Genomic DNA, 27998 nt, shown 5'->3' on the forward strand with positions numbered 1-27998 from the left:
ATTTATTAAAAAGATGCATTTTATGTTTGCAATAATTATAATTTAATTATATAAAGCATATTTTTCATGCTGGCAATGCTTTCAATAAAATCTCTGTGGACTGTGCTGTGCTGTAGTCTGTACAATGCTGTGCTGTGTGCTGACCACTATATTACTTGCTCTGTGGTGCTGACGGCTCACGGCTGTGACATATTATAATCAAAATGACTCTTGCTCTTAGCAAAATGACAATTTCATTGAAAATGAAAAGATGTAATTATTGGATGAATTTAGATTATTGTTTGTAGATGAAAAGTGGAGTGCGGTTTAATGTGTTATGTGATGTAATTATTAATGTGTTAAAAGTGAATATTACAAATGCTACACGTTTACGATAAAATTAATTTATTAAATCATGTATTCAAGTTTAGCAATAATGTCCTGTAATCACTGACTTTAATTTTATTAAACAAATTTATTATCTGTATCATTATATGTAAGTTCACTTCAAAGGTCTCATATTTTAATTTTTTGCCCTTTTTAATAATTCTACAAATAAAATGTTACGCATTTAAGAATAGCGAGACGCTAAAGGTTATACACGATATTTTGTTAAATAATTAAAGACTTGGTGTATATTGACAAATTGGATCAACCCCTTGGATTGGATTTCATTTTTATTTTTAGGAACTGTTTATGTCCAAGTAAATAATAGCAATGGAAGAAAGGAGAGTAGCAGACTATTTTGTGGTAGCTGGACTCCCAGAACAACCAGAAGTACTGGATGATTCGGATTCTGGACACTTAAAAGGATACAGTACAAAAGCACCAATCACAGATATTGGTATGTTTATTTTTTAATTAATATTTACACAACTATCTATTAAAAAGTTTTGTACAATTCTGAATACACAGTATGCAAAAAACATAGTGGTTAAATGAATGTTAATCCCAAATTTATAAATTATAAAAATATTTATCTATAAGGTAAATGAGGAAGTAAATAATTAAGTTGACAGAGTATGTGCATAATTGATTCTCTAGGTCACATTTAGTTGTGTTTGATTGTAGTTATGTGTAATTATGTATTCTGTTCGACTCTTCACTATGTTTTGCATACTAATTTGAAAATTGTATGTACTTCATATTAAATATCTCAATTTATTATTTAAATATATGACATGCTCTTAGACTATAAGTCAACTTTTTGTAAGTAGTTTATTATGAACATTCAAAGTTAAATTGTGTGTTAGATAAGATTATTGTTCATATGAAAAACCCAATTACCATTGTTAAACAATACTGAATAATATTCAAAACTTAGTAAATTCCAAGTTCAAACTTCTCTTTAAAAAATATAAATTGGGTGACCTAGCTGATTTGACTTAGGTGGTCAACTTAATTTTATATTGTTAACTGTTCAGGCAAGTTGCCTGATGGGAAGCACAAATGCAATCTAATTGGTAAGCTTGCCTGATCGTGGAGCTAAAGCCTATTCGCACTGCAATTTTAAGTCCAAATTGTTATTCATTAAGAAACACATTTGGAGGAAAAGAAGGGAAAACAATGTCAATGCAAAGTCTGTCCTCCAAGTTCTTTGCCTGTCAAGTCTTTTGGGTTGATTTATGATAGAATTCATTCAGTTGTTTTGTTACTAAAGCATATCAGCATAAAAAAAATTTTATTTAATTGTTTTGTTTAGAAAATTTTTAACTTGTATTTATAGACCTATTTTGAACATTAAAATTAGTCATTAATTAAAATCTCTCTATCTTCTTAAAATAAGCTTATATTTTTTGAAACTTCTATATCTGCATGTTTCAAAAATACAAAGTTCTAAGTTATCAATCATTAGAACTCCTCATCCCAATTTTTTTATACTACATATAATAAATTATATACACTCATCAGCTTGCTACTTTTTAAAACTATGTACAGATAAATCTTATCTACACATATAATAATCTAATGAAGTCATAAGTAATAATTATCAGCACCATTATCCAAACTATAGTAAATTACATAATAAATGTAAATGCTATTGCAATTGCTATAAATTTCAATTTGTCCATCCAAATTTTATGCCCTTACAATCTAATGACTGATTTTGTCCAGGTTGAAAAAATAATAATTTGATTCTGAGAACTTTATTAAAGCCTGTGAGTAATTTTTGTTTTAATTTTTTTCCAAAAAAAAAATAGTTCTGTGCATACATGTACATTGTACATATTTAAATATTTTTCAATTTCAATAATTACTTATTACATATGTTACCATTTGATGAAATTGATAATTCAAATTAAAACATAGTTACTGAAGGATGCATTGTCTACAAATTTAAGTTTATAAATTATAATCCTTATGCAATTGCTTTTACCAAAGGTATCATTTTACAGGAATATTAATCTAATCTGATCTGTGGTCTCCACTCAGATTACTGTTGCAATTTGTAACTGATACACAATAATGTTGTTGTTGTTTTCTTCCTTGTTTTATTAAATGATTCATTTGTTTATTTTATATCCCATGACATATGAATAACACTAAACATATACTTTATTTTATGAGACATGATGAGGAAGGAAACATCATGTCTCATAAAATAAAATACTTTATTTTATGAGACATGATGTTTCCTTAAAAAATTGGTTATTGTTTTGTGGTGGATGAGTAGCAAAATATAATATTAACCAAGTTCGATTAGGAACAAAGTCATGTATCTTTAATATTATGATAGAGTTGAAAATTAGACTAAAATAACTCTTATAATAAGAAATATTCTTGTCAATATTTGTAAATATTAATCAAAACATAAAAATTTTAAAATGTTTTCTAGTTATGTAATCATAGCTTTTTGAGTATTAGGAAATAATCATCGTAATACTAAGGCATCCTATTATTATATGGCAATGACCTTTACAAAAAACTTACCATAGTAAACGAGGCTCCGAAATATAATTTTCGTTTTAATACGATAACAATAGAGCCGAGCCCACCATTCCTCTGTTTCTTTATTGATGTGACACTGCATAAGTTTGGGTAAGGTCATTTTTTTCGGGATCCACTGAAAACAAATTGTCGAGTATCCCATTCTTATATTCTTTAAATTTTATCTTTTTGTCTCGATTTTTTAAAAGAAATTGAAAATACGGAATACCAAATAAGCCATTTTTATTCATCTCTTATCTCTATACGGGGTTTTTACGTCAGTAAACTTTAACTGATGAAATTTATACGAGTAACTACTAGTCGCAAAGTTTATTTCGATAACGTATTTCCTGATACCAACTAAAATGTTTTATTACTTGTAGGTAGATAGTTACTATGTTTAAACATACATAATTCCAAATACCGTATGAACTCTGTTTTTAAATTCAAAAGTTTTGGGAGACCAAACAAGAAATGTAAATAAACCTCACGACTTACGCAGGCTTTATCGCATATAAGACGCTTTGAATGATACAATATTATGTATATGAAAACTATATAATACGGTCAGGGACCTTGCCATACTCCTTGGATGAACCAGGCCTATAAGGTGCATGCATAAAAAGTTGTCAAACTAGTATCTCACAAACAGTTATGAACCTTCAAGTAGAGCAACTGACCATATGGATTGAGTGTTAAATCGTATGTTTGCACATTTAAATGCCTTATATAAAAAAACCTACTTGAAAAATATATTTAATTAAAAATTGTTACAGTACCACTACCTATATTTTTCATCAACATATGAAACGCCATAAGATTATTCTGAAAGGTTTAATCACTGTCATGTTCAGCTTACTATAAGAGATTATCATGTACAAAGTACCTGTGATATGCCTGTTTATTTCCGCACTAAACCTGGATGTGATATAATTAATCCAACTACCAGATCATCTATCAATCTCAGCTAAATATATATAATTAGATAAAACTTGATTCCGACTCTTATAAGTGCGTTGACTCTTGGGTCTTCACTAACCATGTTCTGCAATTAGGAATTAATATCTCGTCGCTCTTCCGGTAAAATCATTTGACTCCTCTTATCTAGAAAGGCAAGCGAATTCGTTAATTACCCTAGCGGTAAAATGTTTATAATACATATATCAGTTAAAAGATAAAACTGCATTTGAATTGAAATATTTTTACAATAATTTATTACTAACCTACTACGTACATAGATTTATTCTGCAAGGAAAATTCATTGCCGTCAATACTAAGGTTTCATTCGATCTTCTTTACAATCTCGTAATAGATGAAGTGTAGGCAAGTGCGTCTATTTAGATGTTACCGTCTCTATTTCTTGTCAAGGCCAGCATTATATTATAAATGATATCTTTATTAAGTAGATGAGTTGTGACTTGTGAGTAAGAAATATTTTTAAATTGGGTTCAGAGGATATGTGACAACTATAACACCCGCACAAAAAGATCTATTCAACTACATATTATAATGTTTCAGATTTTCGTTCAATAACATTACAAGCTTCCCCTTTTTACATTAAGTTATCTGACCCAATAAAACTCACCAATTTGTAACAATGGCCCGGTTCTACTTTCAAACAAATTGCCAACAAAAGGTCATTATCGATTGACCCCACAATGATTCATATTTATTACCATCATTGATGTTCGTCTTGAATGAACCGATGATAAGGTCATTGAATGCATAAAGTCTAGGAATTCTCCGGGTGATAAGCATAAATACGTAACGTGCTTAACTACTTCATTAGTGAGCTAGTTATGGCCCTATTTTAATTACATACCTCGCACATTTTTGTTTCGAAATAAGTAGTGATTTTTTTAAGTCCCTGACCTCATTCCATGACGAAGGTTTTAAAATTTAAATAATAAATGATTATGTATCCCCCATGTTATAATACGATTTAATGCGTTTAATGTACTAAGGTATTAAGCGTATCTGAATAAATGACTATCTAACTTAAAAATGTATGTAATATCATGTATAATTAAGAGTCCATATTACGTTTACATACCTCTTCAATGTTTTAGTATTTGGGTGTGAGAGACTATGATATATTAGCAACTGCATTTCTTTTTCAGGTGTGGTATTTCCTGGGTTAGGTGAAACGGTGCCAAATGATTACGAATTAATAGAATCAACACCGACTGGCTTACCAGCTGATTTGAATCATGGCTCCATGAGATCTCCTGTTTGTTTTTTGTGTATCCGACGTGGAAGGGACAAACCGCCCCTCGTTGATATCGGTAAGATGAGTTTTTTATTAATGGTTAGAAATTAACAATAGGTATCACAAATTAAATGGCTATTCAATTGCATCGATATAAAGTCTGATTTGAACTAATTCTGTTTCCTCTTGGTATATTTTGCTTATTTTTTTTTTATGATAAGAATAATTATTATTGTCATGAACGGATTTATTTCAGTACGTAATTTTTTCAATATTTTATCTCATCAAAATATGATGTCATACGAATTCAAATGGGATATTCCCCTCGAAATAATATCAACTAGCTTGCTCATTTCCTTGATAAGTTTAAAATACAATAATGCATGTTTTAGCAACATTATTATATTTTGCTTAGGAATGATTAAATACGTTTATATTTCACAATTTAGACATACAACCTTGCTACATTCGCAGTCTAGTTTTATGCTCCAATAACAGCGAGACATCAAGTGGTAATCTTCGCATCTCGTTATTGGCTTATCAGATTTAAAAATAATTATTTTTAAAATGAAAAATAAAATGATCCTTTATTGATAATTTGTTTTTATGTGATACAGATTATTCATTTTTGCCCTGTTATTATCCAAATTATGAAGGCTTTCTTTATATATTATATTAGATTTAGACTTATAAGATGCCTTTGAATATTGTTTATCGGGACTGTTTTTTTTAAGGTTTATACTTTATAGTATAAAAAGTAAATCAATAAAAAAGATTTAATAGTAGGTAATTTATATGCTAAACAAGATTAGTTCCTGCCAATAAGGAAATACAAGGCCTAATTGTTAGTGTTACTTATGCGCCGTTTAAGAAACTAGCAAAAATCAATTATGCGTAAAGTAAATTCGATTTGGGACAAGAAAATAAACTTTTGTAGTTTCCTTTCTTTTTCTAAAGTTGAAAGCGAAGTTTAAAGACTTTGAATTGTTAGATTAAAAGGCTATTTATTTATTACGTACCTACCTAGAATAGGTATCATTACTATAAACGTGTAAATGTGTTATAATACACAGAGTATTTACATGCAAGTAGATACTTTTATTTCTAATTGTAAAATGAAACTTGTAACTCATTTAAACAAAATTCATACTTAATTCGCGTTTTGTAAGTTTCACACTAATTTCAGGTGTCATGTACGACGGCAGAGAGCGTCTCATGGCTGACGCAGAAATGGTACTCAAATCGGTTGGCGGTAGATTGGCCAATGTGAACAATTCCACGGCGAAAACATATATCACGTACAGGCGGGCGCATCCGACCGCGCCGTGCAATGCCCTAGTCGTAGTCGATATATGCGTAGTCGTTACGAGTAGAGGGGAAACCCCGCCGCATGCGTTTTGTATGATCGCGAAGAATTTGAACAAAGGTTTGTAGTTTATTGATTGTTTTGGGGCACTGTGTGGGTTTTGGGGTAGATGAATTTTTGGATACCTACCGAGAAATATGCCTAAGTTCAATTTGCAGGGGGATCGTTTTACTTAGTTATTTATAATGAGGAGGCTTGTCATGTTTCTTTTATTGTTATTGTGTTTTCTTCATTAAACGATTAAATGTACTTATGCAAAAGTATATTAGAGCAATTATTTTAAGGACCATCAGTCCAAGTTTCGCAAATTGTGCTAAAAGTTAATTATTACCTAAATGGCTTTTCAAATTAAATACACACATTAATATTTCAATATGATTAAATCTTTTCAAAGTTAAAAATTGATTGCTTCATACGCGTATTAAACTTTGAGTAAACAAATAACAATTTCAGGGTTAATGGGTAGCGATGTATTCCTCTGCTACAAAAAGTCAATGAACCGTCCGCCGCTAATAGCTTTCAAACCAGAAGTACTGTTTAGGTAAGTTTTGGGCCTTTCATTATGTAAACAAAATGTTTAGTTTAGAAACTAAAGCCTTTTCGATGTTGATTTTTTTATTGGTATGAGATTATCAATTACTAATTTTATATTTTTAATCTAAGTATGTTTTTGTTCAATATTGTAATGTGATTTTTCAATCAGTTAAGTGACAATATAGTAACTCTTTTTTTATCCTGATGCTTATCCGATATTTATGCTGAACCAAAATTGCATTATACAATATTATGTTACTATTATTGAGGTCCTATATTGTATTGCTAATCATACTGATAAAAACATTCAGGTCTCACCTTTGCCAGTACAATTTTTCTATTTCTATCCTATTGTATGTTCCATATTGTTATTTTGTTTTTTAATCAGTTAAGTTATAATAGTAGCTTCTTTTCACATCAGGATGTTTATGCAATGTTTATGCACTATATATTAGTGCCGAAGTTGATTCGAGATTGCATTATGCCATTATACAATACATTTGTGTTATTCACGCCCTATGCATATTGTATTGTTATTCAATTATGGAGCGCGTTCTATTTTTATTCCCATTAGAATTAAAGCCACAATGGATTTGTAAGGACGTGTTTGTATGTGTGTGGTGTTCGTGGAGGAATTTAAATTTCTATTCCACATGTAATACATACTCTTCTTTTACATAACATAGAATAAATATTAAATTATATAATCCATCGTCCATAAAAAAATTTAATCGATCAGATACATAATGTATTTCAAATAAAAAAAAACGCGCTTCTTATTGCTAGCAATAAAATCAAAGAGAAATGTAAGTTGAAACACAATATTGACCTTTTCAACTTAGAATGCGTCATTAATTAGCTCCTCGAAGGCTGATAGATGGGCTCTGTTCCAAACAGAGATTTATGTAATCATAACATATTAGCGTAATATCACAGACAATGCTCTTCTATGCTATGAAAGTATCACTTTCAAAGAGACTCGTGTTTCATAATGGTACAAATATTGAATGCAATGAATCTAATTTAATGCAGTGTATTGACTGTTTGGACTTTGAATTGATATGATCGAGAAAAATAACGATAAAAAATTAGGTCTCATCGTCGATTTTAATGTCGAGAGTATGTGCAGCTTAAATTGTTTTTTATGTACGTTTTTTATTTAAAGTATATAGTTCATGTCTCGTAGTTCTTTAAAAAAAATTATACGAATAGTTTTAACGACAAATTTTACCTTTTCTCATTATTTGTATGTAATATAAAAATCATTTTCTTTAGGTATCCAACAGTAGATCGTCGCAGTATGGCTTTCCCTACTTCAGTGCCACTGTTTTGTCTGCCCATGGGCTCCACGTTGGAATTGTGGCCGAATAATGCGTCTGCGCCGAAACCTGTGTTCTCTACTTTCGTTTTGACTGTTTCTGATGCTACTGATAAGGTATTTTAAATTGTGATATCGTCAAAGTAACGTATAAGTATGTTTATTATATAGAAGTAAGAAAGCGCGTGTCTTTCAGTGTCGTTTCCCGTTTAAAGCATAATTTCCGCTAACTTTAATTTCCTATAAAATTAATTTTCTACAGTTAAAATGAATAACATACGCGTAAGTTTTGATGTAAATCTTAAATTTACATGAAAGTGAAACCATATTTACAATTTAAACTGCAGCAATTTTTTTATTGAAGTAGCTTTTTTAAGCGCTCTTTTATTCAACCTATGTTAAGAACTGACGATTCCGAAGCGCAAAACGTTAAAAACGTCCAAAAAATACAACTTGCAGGTATACGGTTCAGCGGTAACGTTCTACGAGAGCTACCCGCACTCCCAGTTAACTGAGAGCCATCAAGAAGCGCTCGGTTGGCGGGCCGGTGTTAGCCAAAACACGCATTCATTACACGCAAATAAATGCATCTGCTTATTGTCAAGGTGGCCCTTCAGCGATACGTTTGAACGGTGGCTGCTGTATATACTGGTGAGTTTTTTGGTTAGAAAAAAATCGATTAATTCCCGTGGTTATCGGTGAAATACATTGATTTGTATGTAGAAAAAACTTTTATATTTTTTCGGAGACCTCGAAATTACTTAAAAACTTTAGTACCTATTCTTTAATGTTGTTCTTTACAGGAAATGTCATGGAGTAAAGAACCTTTGAGTATACCAATCGAAAGATACATTACACACTTATTGGAAGAGGTTCCATTCCCGGATCCCCGCATATTACTTCAGGTATATTTTTTACATTCGGCGTTTTATAATTTATTCAAAATTAATTAGAATCTTATTTTGTTCCACTTAATGTTCAAAGTCTATTGTATACTATTATTCATTAGAAAACTCTGCCTGATAGATGCAGAGGCAGAGTTCTGATTCAGACAATTATTGATTATTGTATGTCAATGACATTATGTAAATTTGTTTTATATTTTTCACAGTTATCTCCCACAAATCCACACGATCGCGTCATAGTCACAAGACGTGATGACCAACCGCTAGTAATTAGTGGTGCTGGTTACAGACAACTCTTGCTAAATTTAGGGCCTGATAACTGTCTATTACTGCTGGCTTTGGCTATCACGGAGCAGAAAATACTTATACACTCTTTGAGGTATGTTTATCATATAACAATATAATCTATATACAGGGTGTCCCGTAAGTAGTGGACCAACGGGTTATGGGGAGTAGAGGGACTAATTATCTAACAAAAATACTAAAATTTATTGTCCTAAACCATAAAGTTTTTGATTTATGCTTTATTTTCAAAATTTGATAAAAATATCATCCACGTAAGCTTAATATGAACTTTTACCATTTCTGTTTTTATTTTATTCTTATATTTTTGTTCAAGGTTGTTAAGAATACATAAGTCTTCCTAATTAAAATGATACTCATGCATAATTAACACCAACGACAAAATTAGTCCAAAAAATGGGTAAAATTTTACGTTTTAAAAATTTACGAACTGAAGTTTGAACAAAGCTGGTGTAAAAAAAATGTATGGTGACCCTGTGAAACTTTATTTTAAAAACTTCTACATCTCATACAAATTACAAAAAGGTATAATTGTGTGGTATAAAGTATTTAAAAAAATGTTAAATTGGCGTACAACATTCAAATTAGAAATTATCAGGTAGTCAACTCATTAAGTTATTCCGAGAATTATTGCCTTTATGGGCGCGCGCTGGAATTCTTTTGTATTGTTTCTGGCCAATCATAGACGATACTTGAACCCACTATTATTTTCTTTGACTTTCAACTATTTCAGTGACTTGCTTATAGCTCGGAACTACACGCGTGTTTAGCTTGAATCCGTCATTACGATATTATTCTTTGTTGAAGTGCGCTTGAATTGGACACTGATTTTGCTTGTGATTTGGATGTTGTTTGACTTTGGTTTTTTGAAGGAAAATTCCTAATACATACACTCCACGTGAATATGCAGAAAAATGTTTTTTATTTATGGACTCAGTGATGGAAATTCTCGACAAGCAGCACGTGTTTATCGTGAGCGTTATCCCAATCGGGATTGCTATCCTGATCACCGATTTTTTCTCAGAGTAAATAACGCATACCATGAAGGTCGTATTCCTGGAATTGGAAATCGAATAGGAAGACCTAGATCAGTCGATGATCGTCTAATATTGACAGAAGTAGAAGAAGATCCTTCAACTAGTACTCGCCGTATTGCTAGACGCACTGGTGTACCAAGAAGTACAGTGCATCACATATTGAAGAGAAGTGATTTGCACCCGTATCATGTACGAGTGAGCAAGCATTAATACCAGGTGATTATCAACGACGAATTAATTTTTGTCGAGAGATGCTTGATGCTTGGATCAAAATTTTTTTAACTCAATAATTTTTTTAACATTTCTGCATATTCACGTGGAGTGTATGTATTAGGAATTTTCCTTCAAAAAACTAAAGTCGAACAACATCCAAATCACAAGCAAAATCAGTGTCCAATTCAAGCGCACTTCAACAAAGAATAATATCGTAATGACGGGATCAGGTTAAACACGCGTGTAGTTCCGAGCTATAAGCAAGTCACTGAAATAGTTGAAAGTCAAAGAAAATAATAGTGGGTTCAAGTATCGTCTATGATTGGCCAGAAACAATACAAAAGAATTCCAGCGCGCGCCCATAAAGGCAATAATTCTCGGAATAACTTAATGAGTTGACTACCTGATAATTTCTAATTTGAATGTTGTACGCCAATTTAACATTTTTTTAAATACTTTATACCACACAATTATACCTTTTTGTAATTTGTATGAGATGTAGAAGTTTTTAAAATAAAGTTTCACAGGGTCACCATACATTTTTTTTACACCAGCTTTGTTCAAACTTCAGTCCGTAAATTTTTAACACGTAAAATTTTACCTATTTTTTGGTCTAATTTTGTTGTTGTTGTTAATTATGCTTGAGTATCATTTTAATTAGGAAGACTTATGTATTCTTAACAACCTTGAACAAAAAAATAAGAATCAAATAAAAACAGAAATGGTAAAAGTTCATATTAAGCTTACGTAGATGATATTTTTATCAAATTTTGAAAATAAAGCATAAATCAAAAACTTTATGGTTTAGGACAATAAATTTTAGTATTTTTGTTAGATAATAAGTCCCTCTACTCCCCATAACCCGTTGGTCCACTACTTACGGGACACCCTGTATATAAAACTCAAAGGTGACTGATATAGTGATCTATCAACGCACAGCCCAAACCACTGGACGTATCGGGCTGAAATTTGGCATGCAGGTAGATGTTAGGACGTAGGCATCCGCTAAGAAAGGATTTCCCGAAATTCTTGCGGGAACGGGGAAAAACGGGGATGCACGTACAAAGTCGTGGGCGGAAGCTAGTTCAATCTAAAATTATCAATCTAATCTAAAAAATTTCCATCAATCCTATAAAATTAAACCTTAAAATTTGTTTTGTGTAGTTTACTTAAAACTTTATTAATCTATATAAGTGTTTATTCAAACCTTGTGTCTTTTATTTTTGTAGAAGACTATTGCTTCCATGTATTTTATGTAAAATTATTTTACATTAAATATGAATTATGTTTGTTTACAGACCAGACACACTCACCGCTGTATCGGAGGCAGTATCTAGTCTGCTGTTTCCATTCAAATGGCAGTGCCCATACATACCACTTTGCCCATTAGGTAATACTATCAGCTAATGTAATAATTTAATAGTTTTTTAGGGTTCCGTAGCCAAAATGGCAAAAACGGAACCCTTATAGTTTCGTCATGTCCGTCTGTCCGTCTGTCCGTCTGTCCGTCTGTCACAGCCGATTTACTCGGAAACTATAAGTACTACAGTGATGAAATTTGATGGGAATATGTGTTGTATGAACCGCTACAAAAATATGACACTAAATAGTAAAAAAAAGAATTGGGGGTGGGGCCCCCCATACATGTAACTGAGGGATGAAATTTTTTTTTTCGATGTACATACCCGTGTGGGGTATCAATGGAAAGGTCTTTTAAAATGATATAAAGTTTTCTAAAAAACATTTTTCTTAAAGTGAACGGTTTTTGAGATATCAGCTCTCAAAGTCGTAAAAAGTATGTCCCCCCCCCTCTATTTTTATAACTACGGGGTATAAAATTCTAAAAAAAATAGAGGTGATGCATGCTAATTAACTCTTTCAACGATTTTTGGTTTGATCAAAGTATCTCTTATAGTTTTTGAGATAGGTTGATTTAACTGTAATTTATTATATTTGCTGCTACGGAACCCTTTGTGCGCGAGCCCGACTCGCACTTGGCCGGTTTTATTATTATCAGTCTAAGGGCTGATTTTTCAATCCTTGGTTAAAACTTATTCGTCGAATAATGTATAAAACTACCATTTTAAAAACGTATTCTAATTGCCCGTATTTGACAGTTTACGTGACATTTTAATATTATCGTTTAATACTTTATTGGTCGGATAAGTTTTATCCAAGCATTGAAAAATCGGCCCTAAATGTGTTAACACTTCAAATATAATTTTTACTTTCATTCGTAATAAAATTGAATTTATTACTTAATTTAGAGTGAATTTATAATTTATGTTATATTTTACAGGTTTAGCGGAAGTACTTCACGCTCCTTTGCCGTATTTAATAGGTGTTGATTCGAGGTTTTTTGACCTATATGAACCTCCACCAGATGTTACTTGTGTCGATTTAGACACCAATAATATTACAGTGAGTTTTTTTTATGCTATAATCTACTATTTCAACTTTATTTTTTACGCAAAACATACTAATTAGGTTATAAAAGCTTCCAATACACTTTGATTATGTATTTGTTAACAACGTGACGTTTATATTTGTATATGAATATTTTCTTGTTTAAATACTAATTATTGTATTTATTTATTCTAGATATGTGAATCGCAGAGGCATATATCATTAAAACTGCTTCCAAAGAGCCAAGCACGGGCATTAAGGCAGACGTTGGAACAGTTGTTCGCGAACATTCGACCTGGTATGTTAGGTAGGATATAGTATAGAGTCGAGATTTTTTTTTTGTTTTATAATATTAGCAATATAAAATGTAAAAAATATTCATAATATGGCGTATGTATAATTATCGTCTATTCAATTAAGTTGTTAATTGAATGTTTTTATTTGGTTGTAGCGTCGCCCGTCCACTATTCGAATAATAGTAAATATAATGGTGAACCTACAACGAGTTTAGATAGGGATTTCCAAAAGCGGAAAAAGGAGGTGAGATTTTGTTCGTATTTAATAACATTATACAAATCACTAATCTAATTGATTATGTAAGTATTACACAAATTTACACAAAAAATATATTTATGTTGATTGTATATTTGCAACCCTGTATTTTTATATTGCAGCAAGCACTAGAACTAAAGATTCAAGAAGCATTTCTCCGTTTCATGGCTGTGACTTTAGAAGGTTATCGCAGATATCTGATTCCCATAACAAAGGCTCCCACTGTTGGCACTACTGATCCTCATGCCCTCTTCCAAATGGACGCTTTTCTTAAATCACGGGATAAGGTATGTACTTTACTACTTAGCAATACATTGGTATGTATTAAACAATACATTATTTATTAAATAATATGTAAAATTTGATTGAATTTTAACTTGGACATGGTATGAGTCCGTATGTAAAATCTCAATTATTACATGACCAACGTCACACATATTTTTACCCGACTACGGCAAAGCAAAAGGAGGGTTATGATTACTGCTGTTCACGTTTCTTAAATTGTGGCATCACATTACTCCTATAAATATTGAATTGAATTACGTGCTTTGCAGCTGCTTTGCTATAAATTATGTATATAACAAGTAATAACCACTAATTCAATACTTTTATTCGTTCGCAGACGCAACAGCGCTTCCTAACCCTCATAATGCGCACGCAAATGTTCACGCGTTTCATAGAGGAGCGTTCGTTTGTATGTGACGGTGCGGACCAAGGGTTGACATTCTTTGACGAGTGCATAGAGCGCGTGTCCTCTGAGGGGTCGCTGCTTGAGTTCGAGCCGGCGCATTGTGCTGAGCGAACTGTGTTTGTCCTGCCGCCTGACCCGCCTGATCCAGGTATTTAAAATTCAAACTAACTATTAAACTTACGTTACTCATGAAAATTTTAATCTGTCTAGCCCCGGAACCACAGACACAATAGAAAATCTATTGTGTCTGGAACCGATCGGACCCATTGGGGCTCAAAGGGTTAATAGTATTTTTTTTAGTAGCACTGATTCGGTATGTCGATGGTAACTCGTTTTAAAATAACCTTGTCCATATCGTTAAATCGTAAGAATATAAATCAAATGCCATGTGCGTTTATTTTCAACTATATTTTACTCATATATTGTATTTAATTGATTATGTCGGTCTGGGGTAACAACTTTGTAATTAAAATATAACTGCATATATATACATTAAATAGGCCAACGATGATGTCAAATACGAATGGAAGCATCGAAGACTGTCTACTTAATTTCACAAAACAAGATATTCTACCGTTAATATTTGATAAAAACATTATAAAATCGTCATTAAATGAAAAACCCGTGCATTTTTGAAAATGATATTTATTGTTTTATGGCATTCAAATGCTTTATAAATATAAATTTATAAAGAATAGAAAAAATTCGATCACGAGGCGGGACTCGAACCCGCATCCTTTCGCGCCATTCCGGGGCGGATGCCTGACCAATTCAACCACTCGTGACCCGCCAGAGCAATCGAATTTATTCTATTCTTTCAGTTTTATGTGTCTAAGGGACACACCGCGCGCCATCTATTGGGATGCATTTTTTCCAATTTAGCTAGACACTAATATACCCGTTATTTATTGCAGAAGAGACATACACATACGAGAAGTTCATCCTCGACGCGAACTTAGTGGCCCGGTGCAAGCAAAGCGCACGCGGTGCGGTACAAGCGTTACCGAGCACCGCTCTTGCGTCCGCTGAGTCGTTAGCGGACGCATCGCCTATGGCAAGGCGAACTAAGCATGAGATTGCTGCTGCACAGAGGTATTGCCAGGAAATTTCTTTTTTGTTAAATAAAAAGTTGAAAAAATACTTCGGTCTTACTTTTTCGATATTTTTTATAAATAAGATATCATAGAATGATGGCATATTTTCTAACACTAATTTTTGAAGTGAAAACTTCTTTAGCGGCGTTGGGTATAAAATCTTAAACTCGCGTCAAGACACGTGGCCTGATCGAAAAAGCGTAAGACGGATTTTTTTTTAGCCCTTATATTCCATGCGTGAGACGGATTCCATTCCAAAATATCAAACATAGAACGTTAATAATCAAGTTTTCACTTCTGCCGGTACTCCCGGAGTGCAACCCGTCTTTTTTTTTCATTTAGTCTGAATCATTTCCGCGCCATAAGCCGCATATTTGTACAAGTAAAGATTTTATGTTTTGTTTGTTTTTTTCGTGTATAAAACGTGTCCATTTTTTTATATTTTACCCACTTTATTCACTAGGATGGCGCGCAAAGCCAGTCTATCCCCTGAAGCGTGGGCCAAGTGTCTCCTCGGCGCATGCTATTCACTATACTTCCTGGCTCTACCGTGTCGTCTCACACTGTACCGGGGCAAAGAGCACGCTACATTGCGCGCGGCGTACGAGCTGCTCGAGCGTGCTACTAAACTGCGCGTGCCGTTGGATGAGGTGCGGATTATCTTAATCTTAATCTAATATTATATTATAAAGGCGAAAGTTTGTAAGTATGGATGTATGGATGTTTGTTACTCTTTCACGTAAAAACTACTGAACCGATTACAATGAAATTTAGCACACATATAGAGGGTAACTTGGATTAACACATAGGATAGGTTTTATCCCGGAATTCCCACGGGAACGGGAACTATGCGGGTTTTCCTTTGAAAACGCGGGCGAAGCCGCGGGCGGAAAACTAGTTTTATTATATTATGCTTTGGAAGGGAAATGACCCGAACGGCACAAACGTTCTTGTTCATGTTTAAAAATGGATCGATATTTTACTATTACCTACTTTCTTTATTTATTACTAGCGGTCCGCCCCGGCTTCGCCCGTGGTACATATTTACGTTTTCACTACATAAAAACCATCCTCGTACTTCAAGGAATATAAAAAAAAAGAATTATCGAAATCGGTTCAGCCGTTCTCGAGTTATGCGCTTACCAACACATTTTGCGATTCATTTTTATATATATATATTATTATTATACCGCTTGCTATCACTAGTTGATGTCATGTTGTTTTAGTTTGTTTAAAATAATTTGTTTTAAACTTCATAAAAACTTTATCTAAAATAAAGAATGTTTTTTTTATTATTTCTCCAGGTGTGTTATCGAGTAATGATGCAGCTTTGCGGCATCTATTCACTGCCCGTGCTAGCCGTGCAGTTACTATTCCTTATGAAGCGTGCGGGCTTACAACCCAACGCACTTACGTACGGGTACTACAATAGATGCGTGTTGGAAGCCGCATGGCCTAAAGATATGCCTAGGTGCGTCTATTTTTTTTAAAGCTACAGTTTTGTAAAGTGATTTTAAGTGTAACTGTATTTTTTTTAGATATTTTGTTTTTGTAATTTAATAGACACAGAGACACTTGTATAAAACGTCTCTATTTATTAATTCTGGTTAAAATTATTGTGTGTATTTCCCTTTACCGTTCCCTTACGCGTTTTAAACTTAAATCATTTTCTTTTACATTGGATCGTAATTTCCTAGTTTATATATTAATTTACCTCAAATTTCATGCATTTGAAACATTTTCTATTTTATTTCCATTAATGCCTCAGCCTCAGCGGAATCACAGACACAATAGAAAATCTATTGTGTCGTGGCCCGATCGGGACGCTCGGTGGTCAAGGGGTTATAATAAACATATTTATATATTCTGTATGTCACAGTGGTTCCCAATTACTATGGAACAAGTTGCGTATAGCCGTGATGGGCGCGGCGTTGTTCCGTGCTGCGGGCGCGCAGCGTGCGAGCCGCGCCGCGGGACAAGCTACTGCCGGGTGTATGTATTTATTTTATTATTTAGCATGTTGAAATTCCTATGCTTTTGTTTTAATGAAGGCTGATATAATTGCCAATTTCATTCAGACAAAAGCTGAGATTTTATGTAATTTATAATAATTTGTAAGATGGCGTTTAAAAAAGCTCACTGAATGTTTGATCTCTGTGAAAACATTATATTACAAGTTTTTATTGATTATACTTACGCAAATTTTTAGTAAAATAGGTAACATTGAATTTTTTTGTTTTCTTTATAGCTGGCGGAACATTACCTCGCGTGCGAACAGTTGCAGGGGAAGGCTCTGAACTTGCCGCGTTAGCACTGGCTGAACCTATGCGAAGTCGGTCCAGTTTAGATTCAGGTAACAAATTTTCCATTTATGTAAATATTTGCACACCCAGAAAGTGGGTAGAATGTATTAGCGCCTAAACATTGTAATAACACATTTTTTTGTAACTACATTCTTGTAAATAAATGAAATTTGAATTTGAATTTTATGAAACGTATATATGTGCGATTGGACTGTAATATGGCATAATTTTTAAAGAACAACTACAGAGTTTCTTACCGGCTCCTCTCTGTAGAAACTGCTTTTCGAACCTGTGGCTTAACCCGTGACGCGTCCTACGTACAGCGGTTGCTCGTAACTCAAAATGGTACTGTAGCGTCCTGCGTACAAAAGCTGTTCCTAACGCGGCCAATGACTTTGAAGGTCACCTGTAGTTCTACAAGTGAATGTTTCCAGTATAAAAAATATTTCTCTATGCCTTAAACATTTATAATTCGAATCGACACGACTCCGAGACAGGCAATAGAGACTAAAACCACAAAATAAAAAAAAAAAGTGAATCATTGATTGAGTTGCGTCATCGGCCATAGTTTGTGACATTTGTCTTGTTCAACGAATATTTGGATTGTGAATTATGCCGAGAGGAATAATTAGATGAGTGATAATTGAGACGTATATTACTGGAAATTTTACGTAGAATACGTTTATGATATTGGTTTTAGGGATATTTGAAGAATACTCAGTGAAAAAGTGTCTCAACTTTTCAGTGCGGAAGACGCAAAATGGCGCTTTTTTTCTTGTTTGTGAATAATGGAGATTTGTTATTATTCATAGTGAAATACGTTGTGTTAAATGTGTGAAAATATAAGTGAATGTATTTGGCAATCGTGTAGTGATATGAAAACGTGAATATGATCATTTGATGACTCAGCATTATCATGTAAGTGTTAGTATGTAAGCAATTAAAATTAAAACAAAAGAAAATCAATTTTTTATAATTTTATAGAAAAAATATATCGTCATGATTACATTTTTATGCTATAACTAGTTTCTTCCTCTTTCCAAAAATATATCATACATGGCATATAATTATAGAACAATAGGGTAAATAAAATTTTCAAACTCGGTAGTCATAAAAAAGCTAGATTTCGTGAACTCCCTTGACACTATCGGGATCGGTGCCGGCTGTGCGCCGGACGCGCAACGGGTTGTATATTGAAGTCCAGTCGCATGAGAAAGTGTTTTAGTTTGAGTTAGATTTTTTTAAATACGTTTTAATTCTCTTTTTGTAACAAAATTTTACCACCAAAATATTTATAATGACATAATAACATTGACTCTATCTAAAAACTCGGGTTCAACTTTGACCGATGTATAAAATTAATAATGTTTTGACATTTCAATAAAAAAACTAAGTTCACACACTTCAAGCTCATATATATGATACTTTTGACGTGATAACGTTTTTAAAATCGTTTTAGTCGGGTGACATGTTCAGAAACTTGTGTCACACCAAAACCTCACGAGCGCGATCGCAGGTATAACGAGAGAGAGACGGACCGATCTCCCGTCTCATCTCGAGCGCTGCCACCAATAAGACGTTATCACGTAAACATCTCGATCGTAAACCTACTTTACAAACAACCAATTTTTTTTCAATATAATCTTATCTATAGTTGCAGTGTGTCGCGAAGAAGCCAGTGCGAGCGCGAGCGCGTTCGAAGCTCTGTGCCGGCGCGGGAACATCGTGCGCACACACACGCACGCGCGCACACACACGCGCGCGCACGGCCTGTCCGCACACGCCGGTATACTTATATCTGGTGTGTATATTTGTTGGTATTATTTGGTATGAGTTGATTTGGAATTTAAAAGTACTAAAAATAATAATAAATAAAATAAATAAATAACATTTTATTTCCAGATATTCATCCATATTTGTGTTAGTATACATTAATCTTAGAAACTATGTTAGCAATACGTATTATAAAATTACATTCCATAATGCATTAATACTTAAATAGATATAGATTATCTTATGAAGTGTTTTTGTGTAGTCAATCATTTAATGTATGCTACTTGATAACCCTAGTTTTGCGTGTTTCGTTCTAATATTTAAGTATAAAAATTTGTTGGAAACCCATAATTTGATTAATAAACAAACATTTGATTAGTTACTTATATTTTATAATTGACTTGCAAAGCGATAAATATAATATTAAAAATTACACAATAATCTATGGCATAATTTGTACGCGAATCGTATTATATATTATAGTTTCAATGTGTTTTCTAGGTGTGCCGTCAGACCCTGATCTCAGTGAGACTACGCGACCACGAAGCAACTCGTTAGGTAATGAAGAACCGGAACCCACAATACCTATAGCAGAAAAGAGACAAGTAAGTTAAATTTTTTTTTCTTTATAAGTGTGATCTATATCACGGTAAGGTATAAATTGCGGTAAAAATATTTATATGAATTTTTTTGCAGACAATTCATGTCAGCCCAGACAGTCCATCGGATTTGCGAATATTAACAAGATCAGAAAGTTTTGCCGGTGATGCTCAGATCGTTCAAAACTTGCAGAGGCTTTCATTTGGTAAGTTATTAGTTTTGTTATAATCGTAATATTAACAAAAAAATGTTTTCTTATGTTATGTTGTTACGAATCGTTATTTCTCAGAATTATCCACTACTTTGTTTAGTAACGACCAACTTACATATAGTGACATAATATTTTGTCTAATTTCGATGTTTTTTATTTTATTAGGAAATACAAACCCCAAAGGGCGTTGTTCACGAACGCTCAGTTTTCCCGAAGAGACGGATAAAGAAATGGCTGCAATACAAGTCAACGATGTCAACAAAACCTCCCCATTGAAGTAATTATAGTTTCGATATTCCATTGTTATTGATTATAAGTATTTTTATATGTGCAGTACAAATTAAAACACTTGCTACTAGATACTAAGAAAAAAGTTGATTTTGCAATTTTTGCATCTCGTAAATCGTAATTTCAGTACCACATAATATTCTTAATTTTGTATAGTTTGTTTTGAACCATTGCAAGATGAAGAGCCAAAGTTTTCCCGAGACAGTCCAATATATACCGTTTATTATATCACCAGTGATATCACGGCTTACATACAAACTAGCTTATATACAAACATATTTATGTATTCTCTTTTGACGTGACAACGTCTTATAATTCGATAGCGCCGGCTGCACGTGACTCCAAAAACATGACTAATGCGGCGTTACCTCGCTCTGAGGCGTTCCATGTGAGGCTTGAAGCGCAAGCGAGAGCGCGGAACGAGCGACAAAGAAGCACAATCGGACGTTGTCACGTTCAACTATCGTCAGTAAACCGACTTTACAGACAACTAATTTTTTTGTCAGATTATCCCCGCGAACCCCCGTGCTCGCGGACGACCCCCTCGGCGCCCTCTGCATGGGCGACCCCCCCCGCGCCCCGACCCCCCCGCCTGTAGAGGACCCGCCGCTCCCGAAGCACGAGCTCAGCGTCAGCCCGAAGCTGTTCCACCGCAGGAGCAACTCGTTCCAGGACGAGCCGGAGACCGCTGGGTATACGGCTTCTTGTGCTATTTGTAGATAGGAACATTTGTAGTGGCTTGCTAGAGTATTGTTATCATACCAAAATATTGAAAATGTTACAAAATTATTATTATATTTTTATGGTGTAATTTTGTTCATAACGCCGTTAAAATATAGGTCTAATTTTTATGCGCTATATAAATTCCGCATAGTAAATTAAAAATAGTCAAAAGTTCTGTATAGATTGTTTCCATAGCCATGGTAAGCTGAAAAAAATAATCTGTCACCAAGACACATAATATGTTTTTATCAATTTGATCTGGTTGAGCAAGAATGTACACAAGTGTAGAAAAATATCGCTTTAATAACAGTAGAGCATTCCCGTATATCGTATAAAGTTATTTACCGTGACCATCCAATCCACATGACATTTTATTCAATTTGAGCTACAAAATATATTTCAAAGATATTGAATTATATAGCAACTTTCTCACCTAAAAATACAGTCGAGATGAGCTATGTGCTCGCCCGTATTCAATAATACTTTACACAATAACAACGTATTATTTAATTCTAAAATTATTATCAACAATATTAAACCACATTAACAATTTAGTAAACACAATAATAACGCTTAATCACTCACATCTACAAGCACTAAACAAACCGCTACAGCGATGCACTACACAAACTCCGCCAATACCTACCACCGCACGAACCCCGCAACCCCTACCACCGTGTGAACCCCGCACGTACACCACAACCCCCAACCCCCAACCCCGCACGCCCCACAAACCCCTGACGGTGACCCCGCTAACCCCCGCTAGCCCGCACGCAATATACGAGCAAGATAACCTCGATAAGTTTCCGTTCGTCAGGAAACTGCACAGGAGCGAGACGGCGCCCGCCACAGTGTCGAGCCTCGTGAGTTTGGGGAACACGCTCAAGATCAGCTTCGGGTGAGTTTGCGACATATTTCTATTGATTTTTTATTATATGGTGAGATTTTGTTACAAAAATATTTTTTTGGTATTCCTAAAAATATTGAAAATTTCAAGTTATGATCAAAATGAATTTCGATTTATTTTATTATCATTTGTAAATATCGAGTTATGCTTTATAAATATCGAGTTTTATGCATGTCAGATATTAAACATGTTTTTCATAAGCAATTTTCAACAACAGACTAGATTAATTTGTTTCTAACATCTATTTACGAAATTGCAACAAAACCGCAAAGTAATTTTGAAGCCTAAACCCATATTACAAAATGATTATGAAAACAAATAATTACATCCAAAAATGTACAGTGTTTGCATGTTTTTAGTTTAAGCAATTAAATATTTTAAGCTAATATATCTACTGAACTATATATTATCATAGATTATTACTTGCCAATTGGTATTATAATACTCACGTTTATATTTTGGTTCAAACCGCACCGTACAAAACGCCAGTATTAGAACATTTATTTTCTTAGACGTTATTCGCCCGCCAGACTCTCGTTGCGTAAAGATATGAAAATCGGAAAGGAAATAATCGAGAATTACTTCAGGTAAGCGTCAAACAATGGTCAAATGAAGTGGGTCTTAATATGGTTGTGGTATCAAAATTGTGGAATCTTCTGTTAATTACGTGGTGGCGGTTTGTCGGGTTTCTCTTGTATAATTCGTTTGTTCTTCGATTTAATTGTGCACTAATAAAAATTAACAGTAAATCTGTAGTTATATCCGTATAATATGTATGATATTTCACTAATTTTATGTTCACTATTCGCTTTGCACTTCTGTTAATTTCATGTGTTGCTTTTAAGTTTACATTTTTCTTTATGTTTCATAAAATATAAGGCTAATGTTAACGCAAAATAATACGTGTCTCATAGTCGTATAAATGTTCCTCTTTATTTTATAAAAAACTTTCTCCAAGGGTTTTGGGTACAAATGTTACAATACTTTCAGTCCAACAAGTATAGCTGGCAAAAAGTCGAATGAATTGCTCCAGAGCGGTCTAAGCAGTCTAAAATCAGCTGCAACGAGTATGGCTAAGAAATTCGACGAAATGAAAGAGGTTATATCTGCAAACTCGACCCCCGTAAAGATGAAAGGCGCTATTGGTAACGCTACCAGCGCTCTGACCAGTTTTATTACAGAAGAAGATTCTACCGATGGATCGTCTGAGATTAACACGGATGGTAAGTTGATGAGGTTACTTTTAACTTGACTTAATAAGTCAAAAGGGCTTCTCTCGAAATTTTGGAAGAAAAACAAATAGTGACATTTTTAAATCTTCAAGAAAATGTTATATTTTTTTTACATATCAAATCGCCTTTATCGACAAATTAATCATATTATCATATTTTTTTTAGATTGGTCAAGTGCAACCGGCTTTAGAAGAGCTTCAAGTGACGCAGAATTGGCGTGTACGATGGAGCGCGGTTCACTAGCAACACTTCTATCACATTTGCCTGACAATCTGTATCCACAGCAAAATGTAAGTTTGCTATACACTCTTTGATTTTTTGCTATTCTATTATACTTAATGCTCTTCCCAAACCATTGATGAAGATTCCGGAGTCATGATATTCAAATTACAATCGCCCTAATGATCGCCAACCTCCCAAAGAAGAAGAGACCATGTGAGACATGTAACCTTTATACACGATTTTTACCCAATATAAACGGCCAGAAAATTAATTCAAAAAATTTCACTTATCAAGGATATTAGGAGTGTACAATGTAATAATTTTATAATTGCATAAGTATAAATTATTTTAATTTTCTCTATACTTGAACACTAATCCCATTCCCGTACCAGGAGAACATAAACGCGGAGAAGGTGTCGGTAGTGGTGCAGATGACGTCGTGCTCGCAGTGCCACCAGTGCCTCGCGCTGCTGTACGACGAGGACATCATGGCGGGCTGGGCGGCGGACGACTCCAACCTCAACACGCGCTGTACGGCCTGCGGTCGGCATACGGTCCCGTTGCTGTCTGTGCAGGTGAGGTACAATAGCTTAGACGTGATGACTGCCGCTATAATCGTATCGCAAACATTGAGATAATATTACTACGTATGGAGCAGACACCACGAACAAAATCTGTGCGCCATTTTTTTGCTCTAAGTTTTAAAAATTATTATCTAGTTAGGTACTTACCGATGAAAGTTATTTCTTTGCACTCTTCCGTATTATTTGTGCAATATCGTAACACACACGAAGGCATATTTGATGCGTTTCACTTTAAAACAAATAAAAAATGAGCGTGCAGTTACGCCATATGGCGTATGTTGAGCGGAACATAAGTGATGTAGGCGGTGTCGTCTCCATATGTATATCTCAATGGTCACCGGCATATTTCCTGCACTTTTCATACATTTTATATAGACTCGCCGCACACGGTTGACGCCTGCGGCTACACGCTACACGCTTCTAGCTCCTCGTGGCGGCGTTTGTGGCTGTGGCCCGTGGCTCGTGTGCGGCGACGGTAATAGCTGATAGACGTGATGACTGCCGCTAAAATCGTATTGCAAATGCTATTCTTCCCGTTTTTGCGTAGTTTTTGTTGTTGAACGATGCCAGCGGCTTGTTTATAGACACCAATGACTTCTCACATATTACATTGCTAATTTGTTATTTATGTATAGACATATGGAAGTAAACAACTAGATTTACGGAGTGGAGTTGTTGAACATTTATTCATATGAATACCTTGTTTCGTTGCAATAATGTTAAAAATCTTTTTTTGTATGCATTCATTAGAAAACTACTTAATTACGCGTAGTATATAAGTAATAAGTAAGTAAAGTATAAGTATATATATAAGTAGAGATAAACTACGATAACATGGCGCGCCCCTCCAAATTACTGTTTCAATGTGTGTAGTGAAATACAAATAATTAAATATTATATTATTATTATTTATAATAATATAATAATTAAATTATTAATTTTTATTATTATATTATTTATTATGAATTTCACAAATACTTTCAAACGTTTTGAATTTTGGAGGGGCGCGCCATGTTATCGTAGTTTATCTCTATATATATTTAAGTATATAGTTTTGTTTCGGATAATTGCTAAAAGAATAATTACACCCTCACAGTTGATAATATACTTAAACAGGAGTTCTTATAATATAATCTATTTATTTATCTGCAGATAATACGAACGGGTCAAACGCAATCAGAAACTCTGAGTGTGCCCTATTTGAACCCATTGGTGCTGAGGAAAGAATTCGAATCAATCTTGGGTAAGTTAAATTATGTAATGATATTAATATAATATAATCTATAATTTTTCTAAAAATATACCCTCAATCTTTATTTAATAATGATTTGTCATACCACATTGTATCATAATATAATTTAAAATGCGATTCTAAAACATTAGTTACATAAATATTAATTCAATAATTATTACAATGTTTGTGTTTGAACTATAAAAGCGTCTTTTTCGCTGCCATAGACTTAAAGCTGCAAAAAAATGTATGTACAAAAACAATTTGTTTTTACAGGCAGAGAAGGTGACTCGTGTTTAGCTGAACCAGAATTCGTCGAATCCCATCCCATAGTATACTGGAATTTAGTGTGGTTCCTGGAGCGAGCGAACATAGATAACCACTTGCCGGACTTGCTCTGCCCTAATTATTCGTCTAAGTACACGAGTTCAGATGCTCTGTCCGACGCTGATAAAGTTGGTGGTAAGTTTAAGTTTAGGTTTTAGTATTATAACGTGTGTGTGTTATTTTTAGTCCATGATAAAGGATTTTGTTAAAGGTGTGATGATATTTTTTCAAATTGATGTTTTTTTCTTTTTTAATCAATGAAATACATTAAAAACTTTTTTGGTCATGTGACATATTAATTGATGAAAAATTTAGTTTTGCTTGATAGCGGAATGTAATCTTTCTTTTTATTATCAGTCGAGTGGTCGATAACAAACGTATTTAACTACTACTTTTTTCCCGCGCCACCCGGGTGAGCGCCCGTCCGACTAGGGCCCTTCCGGCCTCCTCCACTCAAGCGACAGCCCAAGCCGATATTCGAGATCCCCGTGGCGGGGGGCCCGCCCGCATGTCGCTACCAGGGTGAACCTTCAGTTCACACACGCGTCCGCGTTAAAATGTAGAAACCCTTCTGGCTAACATTGAGAAACACCACACAAAAAAAAATACTCCTTTTTTCTATGAATTTTTTTCATAATACAGTACAAAACAGACATTATTCGATTCTTTTTTATATTATGTATGTGTATTGTGCAGTTTGCCGCGTGGTATGCAGCTGGGACCTGTGGCGGTCGGGCGAGGGCGAGGCGGTGGCGCTGTACCGCGCGTGGCGCCGCCGCCAGCCGCGCTCGCGGCAGCTGCGCGCGCTGCTGCTCACAGACCATGACTACCAGTCGTATGTGCAACACACCTATATATATAGACTCGTACACGCACATATACACGCACGCGTACGTACACGTGCACGCAAATAAAAACCACACGAAGACGCACACATGAATACATGAATAGTGTGGTGGCTTGGAGAGATGGATGGTAAATTGATGTATGAGACCACAAATAGATTGGATACATAATATATGAAGACAGTATGAATGAATATCAAGTTTCATGTATAAAAAAACACATTACATTATGCTCAACATTCGTGGATATTTTATCATTTTGTATATTTATTTTCTTACCTTTTTATATTTCTGTATGGTTACTGCTTTTGTTTGTGTTTTCTCAAAATATCTTTAACCTATTTTGTTTGACTAAATAATTCTTTATTTTTCAGAGTTATTTTGACAGTGATAGATGGCTTACTCAGCAACGACCTTTCAGACGCAATACGTAAATTAGCATCGTGGAGGGAATCAACTACACCAAACAAACGATACCTCTCCTATTATAGGTCAGTATTTTCAATAAATATCCTTTTTCATATCTTCTCTATTATTGAAGCCATAAATAAGATAGCTACTCGTCCCGGCACCGCCCGACCCAGGATAAAATCTAAATAAAATATAGCCTATTTTATTCCCTAATAAAGTAGTTTTCTATCAGTGAAAAAATTATTAAAATCAGTCCAGTACTTCTGGAGCCTATTCAATTCAAACAAACATCTCATCCTCTTAATAGAGATACTGAGACTGTAACCTATTTAAAAAAAATTTTTCTTATCCATACAGAGATATCCTCTTTCTCGCAATGACCGCGCTCGGCGAACCAGACATAGACTTCGTGGCCCTCCAACGTGAGTACACGCGTGCCATAGAGCAGTTAGGAAGCGAGGCCCGACCACAGGACCTGCCCCCTTCGCCCACGGCGGTGTACTGCAGGCACTACTTCAAGCGGCTCAAGCTTAAAGTGGAGGATTAACGGCCTATTGTAATCATGCAAACGAATAAAGACCGGTTTTTTCGTCACGTCTCGTATTGACACGTCAAAAGTGTAAATATTACCGGTTTTTCTTCTATTGATATGTCAAAAAAATAAATAGATCGGTTATTCGCATATTGACACGTCAAAAGTGTAAACAGTACCGATTTATCACATATTGACAGGTCAAAGTATAAATGGATATTTTGCTACAGCTTATCTCGTGAAGTTGTAAATGGTACAAAAAATAACAAGACTC

General features: G+C 34.1%; 1 protein-coding gene across 8 annotated transcripts; it reads left to right on the forward strand.

The window, feature by feature from the left end:
• The first annotated feature begins 226 nt into the window (after positions 1-226).
• On the forward strand, positions 227-27967 carry Crag (DENN domain-containing protein Crag). Of its 8 annotated transcripts, none has more exons than XM_089707147.1 (35): positions 227-475; positions 667-823; positions 5028-5192; positions 6303-6542; positions 6936-7023; positions 8292-8451; positions 8794-8985; positions 9138-9239; positions 9446-9618; positions 12091-12182; positions 13092-13213; positions 13394-13505; positions 13650-13738; positions 13873-14037; positions 14373-14589; positions 15356-15533; positions 15999-16185; positions 16840-17006; positions 17415-17527; positions 17784-17888; positions 19493-19639; positions 20113-20216; positions 20308-20416; positions 20588-20699; positions 21217-21402; positions 22251-22331; positions 22853-22927; positions 23331-23563; positions 23738-23862; positions 24187-24369; positions 25531-25621; positions 25886-26071; positions 26633-26771; positions 27156-27272; positions 27550-27967. In XM_089707147.1, the coding sequence occupies exons 2-35, from the start codon at positions 697-699 to the stop codon at positions 27737-27739; spliced, it is 4872 nt and encodes a 1623-aa protein (XP_089563273.1). In that variant the 5' UTR covers positions 227-475; positions 667-696; the 3' UTR covers positions 27740-27967. The 8 variants fall into 8 exon arrangements, with proteins under 8 accessions (XP_089563273.1, XP_089563277.1, XP_089563276.1 ...); XM_089707151.1 differs by having other exon boundaries at positions 22871-22927; XM_089707150.1 differs by having other exon boundaries at positions 22263-22331.
• The last annotated feature ends 31 nt before the right edge of the window (positions 27968-27998 follow it).

This window comes from Colias philodice, chromosome 19 (assembly GCF_061535455.1).
Source record: "Colias philodice isolate Cphi_HAF_F1 chromosome 19, ilColPhil1 Martin Lab GWU primary, whole genome shotgun sequence".
NCBI lineage: Eukaryota > Metazoa > Arthropoda > Insecta > Lepidoptera > Pieridae > Colias > Colias philodice.